Below are 9,235 nucleotides of genomic sequence, written 5' to 3'. Positions count from 1 at the left end.
TGGGGGGGTCTCCTGAAGCTGCCATTTCTCTGTTGGGGGTCTCTGCTTCTGATTCTGAATACAGATGCACAGGGTTTAACCAAACAGGCTCAAAGCTACCCGTCTCAGCTGCTGTGCACCACTCCTGGGTGGGAAGCTGTGTTTGTCACATGACTACTCTGCACCAGCTTCTGAGGGTGCCGTTCTCATATTCATGATCCAACTATGCCTCAAAGTTGGCGAGTGGATGGGAATCCACAATTTCTGTAAGACTCAGGGCATGTTTGCCTGAACTTCCACCTGTCCTCACCAAGGTATTTGCTCTGCTATTGCTAAGTGGTTTCTTCTAAGATTTTTAAATAATGTGGGAAAATGCTCATCATATGATATTGAGTAAAAAATAAGATTTACAGATTTACAATTATATATAGCACAAGCAAAATTAAAACGACTTATACTAAAATACAGTTTAATATAAAATGCAATACAGGCATTCCCCAGGTTATGAACAAGATAGGTTTTGTAGGTTTGTTCTTAATTTTAAGTTTGTATGGAAGTTGGGAGAGGCATATTTGCCTATTACCTGTAGCAGCCTCAATTCACAAGTACAAGCCGCACCTCACTCAGATGTTTGTAACTTGAGGACTACCTGTACCGTATTACAAGATGCTGTGAAGTGTGTACACACCTCAATGTAATGTGCTGTATACAAAGGCACTTGGGAGAAAACTGGCGGGAAGGCCTCTAGAAGGTCAGCTGGGGAGCCCAACTCCTCATGCTACCCTGAGTTTTCTAACTCCTCTATAGTAACCCATTTATAATGGTAGGATCTCCACTTCCCCTCATAAAACTGCACACTCCTGCCTGCTGGGGTCACCTGTGGGCCCTGAGTGCCTCGGTTTCCCTCCCTGGTTCATAGGGGAGGCTCTTTTCCCATCACTTGACCCTTTGAATGGTCTCCCCTCCTCCCACTCTGTGCTTGCCCTGGGTGGTCCTGTCCATGCCTGTGATCTCAGTCACCAGGGACAGCTGCCACTCTCAATGCTTGTGTTGACTGCAGTTTTTTGGCTGTATCCAGCACCTTGCTCCTGAACTCCAGGCTGAGGTTTCTAGCCATGACTGCAATAGACATTTCCCGTGACCCCTGGACACTCCCAGCCTGTGCATCTCTGCCCACTCTTCTGCCCTCTGTCCATCCCCAAAGCCTTCTTGTTCTTTGGAGGAGGGTGATGCTCAGCTACCTCCCCACCTCACAGAGCCGTGGGGCTCCCACGTCTTCCTCCTCCTCCTCTCCCGCACTGAGTCAGACCACCAGTTCCTCCTCCCACATCGCGCCTCCAGTTTCCTACATGGCAGTTTGCTCTCCTGGCTTCCACCCAGGGGTTCAGCATCTCCAGGTTGGCGAGTTTTCAGTAGGGAAGGACCTGTTGGATCAGAATTTATTTTGGAAAGATATTCTAGCTGCATGGGTGGGTGGGTGGTGCAGGGAGCTGGTGAGGTGACGTTGGGTCTTTGACCTCCCTCCTGTTCCCTATGTTTAACTCTGCAGTCCTAGAAGGAAACATTTCCATCCTTTTAAAAAAGAATTCTATTTTACTTGGAAAAACAAAATAAAATAACTAAAAACACCTCCAAAAACCATTGTATGGGCTGAAAAAATCTTATTCCACTGATCTCTCCCTAACATTTCACATTATTTCTTTCTGAGAGGTAATAAACAATTTAGAACTCATTAGCATATGTGGATAATTTTCACATTTCCTCCTGCTGTGACTCTTTCTTGCTTAGGTGATATTCTGTCTCACCTTAGCAAGAAATTTTGGCTGATTTTGCCTGAACATGGGCAGACTTAAGGTTGTTTTTCATCAGTTAGGAGAGCTGGAGACTAGATTGTATATAAAACCCTTTATAAAGCAAATTTCTCACTGATTTTTGCAGAGATAAAACTTGCCCTGCCCTGGCTGACCTCTGGGGGCGCTGACGGGTAGGTAGAGGTGCTCACCAGCAGCACCCATCCCTCCAGCAGGGACCCTCAGCTCAAAGAGGCGTTTGCCTGTTGCTGATCCCCAGGGAGAAGATGGCTTCCTCAAATCTTTGAGTGACAGCTGGCATCTTCCCCTTTCTTTCCTCTCTGCCTTTGCTTTCTCAACCATCATCACTGCACTCTGTGATCTCCATAGAACTGGTTCACAGGGAGAATCCTCTTGAATACCCATGGTCAGGATGTCTGCGAGGGGCTTCTCACAGAGGGAGGTAGGGATGGATGTTCCTGGTGTGAGAGGGGGCGAGGGACAGACCCTGACGTGAGTGGTAGAGACAAGAGGCAGAGTGGGGCCATAAGCCCATCTCCTGGGTCCTTGGCCATAGCAACTCATCGTAGGAATTGCTATGTAGTTCCCTCTGTGGTACCCAGTGCTGTGTGTGTCTCACCCAGGCTGTTTTCCCAGAACTGAGCACAGGGAATGGTACAAAAAGGGGTTCACAGCATCATGGTGCATAAAGACAGTCAAGCCTGTGGCAGGAAATAGCAAACGTGTGTGGGCTACTTTGAGGTTCTTCGTGTTGAGTTACTTGTGATCTTCTGACTTGTGTTCAGGACTATGCAGCTGCCCAAGGCGTCATGAGCTCAGGACATAGAAAGCCCAGGATCAGCATATTATTGGTTGGCAAAAGCTGACTTTGGCAGAACTACCCAACAGACAGTGTTGTGTGGGAATCAGGGTGAGACCCCCCCAAAGGAAATGCTGAAGCAGGTTGTGGCTGACCCCACCTTCCCAGGGGGAACATGACCTTGGCTGAGAGCAGCATGCAAGCCAAGGGCCACCACTAGTGGTCTTCTGTCCTCACCTCCAAACAGTGAAAGAGAACCGTGCAGGGGACACACGTTATCTTGCTTAGAGCTGCCTCCCAAATCCAAGATTCTGGCCTACCAGCATCAGCATATATAACACGTGTGCACACAGAAACACAGGCATGGATTCGGGCCATAAGCGGATAGGAGCAGCCTTCAAATCTGCAGAGCTTTCTGATTTTAGGTGAAGAAGAAAGATGTTGCCAATACTTTCGCATCAAAGAGAGAGAAACTTGCTAATTGAAAAATGGTGTGCAGAGAAGAAACTATGGAAATGCCAGCTATGTAAATTAGCATATGCCCAGAGCTGAAGGAAATCATGCCAGGCCAGGAGGAAATTAAGCAAATCCAGAGAATGAGGAAACAACCCTGGAAGCAAATTGAAAGTGCTGGTATGCTTTAGTCTGTCTTGGGAGGGTGGCGGCAGTGAGTGGAGAGGTGATAAGGAGGCGTGTTGGGGAGTCCCAGGTGTGTCAGTGGCCTGGGGGGCCTTGCTCTCCCACCCAGGCAGGGTGGCAGTGCTTTTCATGCAGGCTCTTAAAAGCCTGGGCTTTATTGACACTGCCCCTCTGCTTCAGGGATCTGGAAGCCCCTTCCGATGCCCACAAGGAACACTGGGCTTGACCTAAAGCTTTATTAGCTCACAGACGTCTCAGTCCTGCTCTCATGCGAGTTTCCCAGGACCGGGCTGGGTCTCAGAGCTGAGCCTCTGGCGGGTCGGGAGCCCACCCGAGTCCGAGGGACTAGGGACTGTGGTGGGGAGGACCAGAGTCTGCAGCGAGGGGCACCAGAGTCTGCAGCTGGGAGCATCAGAGTCTGCAGCTGGGAGGATCATCCGCGAGGCCGGGACGGGCGCCACCTGGCGGTGACTTCGCGTAGCTCCGTTGTGTCCCCTCCAGCTGCGGGAGCTCTGGGTCCAGCGAGGGTCCTAGGAGTTAAGCTCTCCGTGTCTATGTTCCAGCAGCTCAGGGTGCAGCGGCAGAGGCCGCGTGTGGTGCGAAGTGGAGAAGCACAGGCCCTACCTGGGGGAATACAGGAGAGTTCCCAGAGGGTAATCTTGCCTGCTAAGGGGGACATCTTGTGCAAAGGCCCTGAGGCCACCTGGCTGGTGCCTTGCACCTGAGCGAGGGTGGGGTGGGGACCACTGAGGCAGAAGAGGACGCCGAGGTCAGCAGGCATGTGGGGTGCAGAACTTTAGGCACAAATGGCTCAAGCTCCTGGACATGGGGACCTGTTCCTGCCTTGAGAATACTTCAGCCGGTTTGCCTGAGAGAAATCTACCCGACCTGAAAGCGTCCAGGGGCCCTCCTGACGTCGGGACTGGCAGTCTATATCCCTTGGGGACTTGCGTCTGGACTCAGACGTAGCCAGGTAGAGCATGGCCCGCGCGCGGTCCCCGTCCGAGCTCTCAGCCCCCGTCGGCAGCGGGACAGGCCGAGCTCTGGCGCCGCCACCTCGGCTTCTGCTCGCTGTCGAGTGCGGGGCCGGGAGCCGGGCGGGCCACACGCGTCTCCCTGGGGTCCGCACCGTCCGCGAGGGTCAGAAGCCACCAGGGTCCGGAGCCCCGGCAGGAGGGATCGGCAGATCTCGCCCAGCGCGCCCTCCCCGGTCTCGGTTCCCAGGTCCAGCGACGCAGGCAGGAGGCGGCCGTGGCTGGGGAGCCACCTGGAGGTGGAGGGGCGGCGAGATTGAGGGTTGCGGCCGGGGGGAGGGGAGGCGCAGCGGGGGCGAGGGTCAGAGTGGGGGAGCCGGGCAGGGCCGGGGCCGGGGGAGGGAGGGACGGGGCCAAGGTGGGGAGGTGCGGCGGGGGTGCGGGTGGGGTGTCGGGGTGGGGGGACAGATTGGGAGAAGCGGACCGGCCGGGGAGGGAGGGTGCGACCGGAGGGTGCCAGGGCGGGGGTCAGAGTGGGGGAACCGGACCGGCCGTGGGGGGTGCAGGGCTGGGGGCCCGGGCTCGGCCGGGGCTGCCGGGTGCGGGCGCAGGCGGGCGGGGACTGGGCCGGGGCCGGGGCCGGGCCGGGGGCGGCGGCGGCGCGGGCGGCCGCGCTGCTCGCAGGGAGGGCGGCGGGCGGAGGAGGGGCTCCCCGCGCGGGGCAGGGGCGGAGCGAGCGGCCGCGCCGCGGAACCCGGCGAGTTGGCTCCGGAGCCCCCGCCGCCGCCCGCGCGGGCATGTAGGATGCTGGCGGGCGCCAGGTTCCAGCGGCGGCGGCGGCAGCTGCAGCAGCAGCAGCAGCCCCGGCGGCGGCAGCCTCTCCTCTGGCCGATGAATGCGGACCCGCCGCCGCCGCCGCCGCCGCCCTGGCTCTGGATGGTCCCGGGCTCCGCCGGGCTGCTGCGGCTCGGAGCCGGGGTCGCGCCCCCGCCGGTGCTGCTCGCCGCGGCCCAGCCCCCCGCCGCGCCGCTGCTCCCCGGGCTGCCCGGCTGGTCAGCCCCGGGCGAGCCGGTGCTGCCGCTGCTGCCGCTGCTGCCGCTGCCCTCTGCGCCAGACCACGCCGCCGCCGCCGCCGCCGCGCACCACTACCCCTGGCTCAGCGGGCAGGTAACGTGCCCCCGGTCCCCAGCCTCGGGTCGGGGTCTCCGGCTCCCCTTGCCTCCTGGGCGCGGCCCTCTCTCCCCGCAGCCAGGGCCGCCCTGGCCCCCGCGTCGCGCTCCCCCTGCCCGGTCGTCCTCGCCTGCCCAGACCTTCAGCACGCAGCCTGGCAGCCAGGCATCTGCGAGAAAGTTCATGCTTCGACGTTCCGCTTTCCCTCTCCCAGTTTGTGGGGTACCTGCCGCTGTCTCCAGCCCCGCAGTGTAGAGACGGCGGCCTCAGGCCGGACTTGGGACAGCGCGGCCACAACTTTCCCCCGGCTCGCGGCCGCTGTCCAGCGCGCGGTGCCGAAGCCGCCGCCGCCGCCGCCTACCGGGGCTGCATCGCGGGAAGTTAATACTTTTACAGTCTCTGCCAGACTTGAAAGGCAAGCTGGGAATCGATAGCTATTTCTGATTCTGATCGGTTTTTTCCCCCTTCCATTTGAAAATAGACTCAGGGCAACGCTTAGGAGAATCCAAACGCATGGGAGCCGGCAGGGAAAGCCGCTGCTGTCCCGCGAGCGCGGCTGGCGGCCTCCTGCCCGCCCCGGCTGCCCGGCCCCGGATCCCGCTAATGCCATTTTGCACTTCAGGAGAGCTGGGCGTTTAAAACCTGGAATTACAAGGGAAAAGTGACTGTGCCTGTGATTAATGGTGCGACAGGGCGAGGCAGGCTGGTTTGGGCAGGATTCATTGTTTGCCATCGAAGTATGCAGACGCATTTAAAGCGGGGATAACGCGTATTTTATTCCGACGGTTGACCTCATTGGCATATTCAAATGAGCTGTGTGTTAGAATGCGCCGTTTAATTAATGTAATTTCAATAGTATCTTATGAGCTTTTCTAAAAGATGTTGTTAAACGCCTCCAAATTTGACTTACTAATAGATCACATGTATGATGCTGGGTATTACGTTTTAATGTCTGATGCAGTTCATGTTGGGTTTTATTGAATAAAAGTTGGTAGTTTTTGCCATATTTTGGAGGGGTTGTTATTTCAGAGTGCTACCACTAGAGGTGTATAACGTCAAAGAACTACCTTTTCTTTTTATGTTTAGAAAACTGCATTCCCCCCACCCTTGGATAAATTTAAAAAGAAAAATCTAAAATACTTAGTATTAATCTCTTAAATATTTTTGTGTTACACTTTTTCTATTCAGTAGTAGTATTTAGGACCATAGGAACATTTTCACATAGTAGGAAAATTTTAAAAAATGCTTTTGTGATTTTAAAACAATAGATAAAGCATTTCGTATCATTAAACAAGGCTTCTTATTGGTTCTTCCCCCATGAAGATTCAGTTATTTTAATTAGGGGTAGGAATTGTCTGCCCCCTTCCAATGTGTTCTGTTGTATTCTACGTACTAAGACCTTGAGGAATACTCAGATTTCCTTTGCTCTAGAATCTATTTGTATTGGTGAACCTTGGGAAACTTTGAGTCTTACCTCCTTACACATTTTCATTTTGAAAATGTTAGGTAAATATCTTTAAATGATAAATGCAATTAATGTTAAATGTTATACTGAAAGGCATTTTGTGATGGATAACTCTCTGATTGCGTATTTAAACAATTCAAGAATTATAAAATAGAATACCCAGTATTTCTACTTTCCACGGTGGTTCCTCATTATCCAAGGGCAGAAACTCACTCCTCACCATGTCCTTACGGTTTGGTGCTTAGAACAAAGCACCAAACTTTCTTCTGGAAGAAAGAAGAATGCAGTGTTGGTAGTGCTCCCTGATAAATATCCCTTTATTTAGAAATACAGTATTTGTAGTTTTCCTCAACTGAGGAAGGAGGAAATTTTTCTCATAAGTAAATATGTACATTTAAAAATTCTTTCCTCAAAGCCATAATCTCAGCACCTTTCGGTACAGAGTAGCGTGGACTGACCACGGCTAATGAGCATCGCCTTCTCTCTTGGGTTGCAGTGGCTGCTGGGGGGCCATTCTGCGTCCCTAGGACTGCCTCCTGCTTCTACCGTGGAGTTGGTGCCCATTTTTCCACACATCGGTCCTTCTGCTCTTCCACCTCCCATTGGGAAAAGTTGGATAAATAAAAGGATACCTAATTGCAAGGTAAACATTCAAGTAACTTAATTGGATTAAGTGGGCTTTTAATTATTAAGTTGTGGGGCATTGCTACAACAACAAAAAAATATACTTTCTAATTGCAATAAATTGGCCTTCTAGATATAGAAAAATAATTTTGGAATTAGACTGATCTATTAAAAAACCTCATTCAGTTGGGAGGGGTATTAATTTTTTGTTATTGCTTATAATACTTGGATTCCATGGAGCAATGTAAAATTTTCAATTTCCGAATCAGAATTTTATTTTTGTTTTTTTTTAAAGTCTAGAACCGTGTTCAAAATCTAGTCTTACATGGTATATAATGCAAGTTTAAGTTTTAAAAGTGACTTTATTGCTTTGTATTTTCATATTTCTGATATTTTTTGCATTTGAATTCAAATTTGCTGACTACATTTCACTTTCATGAAAACTGAAGGGTAATACCTGGATCAATTCTACAACATACTAACAACCCCATTGTGGAGTCTTTATTCCGTCAGCTGACCACTGGCCTGAATTGACCAAGTCAATAGTTGAAGAAGAGCCCAGAGGACTTTTAAGTAGTAGATGGTGCATATCTGAGCCCTGTAGATCTTTTCCTTTTTTACATTTTAAAATAATGCTATTGTAGAATCCACATCAATAGATTGTCCAATGTTTGTTTAATGTGAGACAATGCAAATATTTTACATAGTAGCATTTAGCTTTTATAATGTGCCTTACATTAAATGTTATGCTTGCTTTATTTTTGGACAGATCTTTTTAAATAATTCCTTTGCTCTGGACTCAGCGTGGATACATCCTGAGGAGTTGAGATTGTTCCCTGGGCATGAAAAGCCTCATTTGCTGGCAAATCAGGTGGCGGTGTCTCTGTCTAGGCCAGCTCCTCTCTCCAGGCCTCTTCCCACAGTGGTGGTAGCATCTCAGCCTATTCCAGGTTGGTGCCCAAATCATATTGACAATGTACACGTTTGTGTTTTTGCTTTCATCATAAGTGAGTTTTATGTATGAAAATCATATTTGTTACTTTAATGAAGTAATTCTTTTGGTAAAACAGAATTTTTTTACATTAGCATGAATCTTTTTTTTATTAAAAAACAAGTCTTGGGTAGCTTATTTGCTATTTTTCTTTTTTTTTTTTTTTTTTTTGAGTATGGGATCTATTTTTAAGATGAAGCTATGGCTGAGGGGCTGTGTACAAAATTGTTCCTGCAAAGTCTAGTTGTAGGATTATACCACAATTTCTACTGATGTCTCTTAATGGAGTACTAATTGGCCAGTCAACTCATTAAAAAAACGTTACTTGTCTGGGCTGAGTGGCATGCAGCGAAGTTCTCTGATCTGTAGGACACAGCTGCATAAATGATTTCTGCGAGTTTTGTCTTCACGTGGGGGCTGATAATGGAGATGGGCTATCAAGTGCCCTGTTCAGAAGACAGATTTCATTCTATCTCTGGAGTCTAGGGCCCCGAAAGAGCATTGTCCTGGAACAGACTCCCATGAAGTAATCCCTGGATGAAAGATTGTATAATAAAACTATATAGTAACAGGAGAATAAAATCATCTTATGAATTTTTAAACTGATTTTAAAATCACCTTAAGATATGGTCATTTTATAAAAGCAAAGGTGCCTGTGCCACAATCATCTTGCAACACCTTCCATTATGGAATATTTTATGACTTCAGAATTGCATTATCTGCCTATAATTTCCTACCTACCAGGCTTGTCTCAATATGTGTCTGTAAAGTTTAGTAATAAGA

General features: G+C 50.4%; 1 protein-coding gene across 1 annotated transcript in view; it reads left to right on the top strand.

Annotated features, from left to right (window-relative positions):
• Positions 1 to 4,208: 4,208 nt before the first annotated feature.
• TCERG1L (transcription elongation regulator 1 like) overlaps positions 4,209 to 9,235 on the top strand; it is a 196,518-nt gene continuing 191,491 nt past the window's right edge. The window contains exons 1-3 of the mRNA XM_053583531.1: positions 4,209 to 5,369; positions 7,334 to 7,480; positions 8,231 to 8,411. Of these exons, the coding sequence (XP_053439506.1) occupies positions 4,209 to 5,369; positions 7,334 to 7,480; positions 8,231 to 8,411 (1,489 nt within the window). The remainder of the gene's footprint in view (positions 5,370 to 7,333; positions 7,481 to 8,230; positions 8,412 to 9,235) is intronic.

The sequence above is a fragment of the Nycticebus coucang genome, chromosome 3 (assembly GCF_027406575.1).
Source record: "Nycticebus coucang isolate mNycCou1 chromosome 3, mNycCou1.pri, whole genome shotgun sequence".
NCBI classification, from domain to species: domain Eukaryota; kingdom Metazoa; phylum Chordata; class Mammalia; order Primates; family Lorisidae; genus Nycticebus; species Nycticebus coucang.
This window is presented reverse-complemented; position numbering and strand designations above follow the sequence as displayed.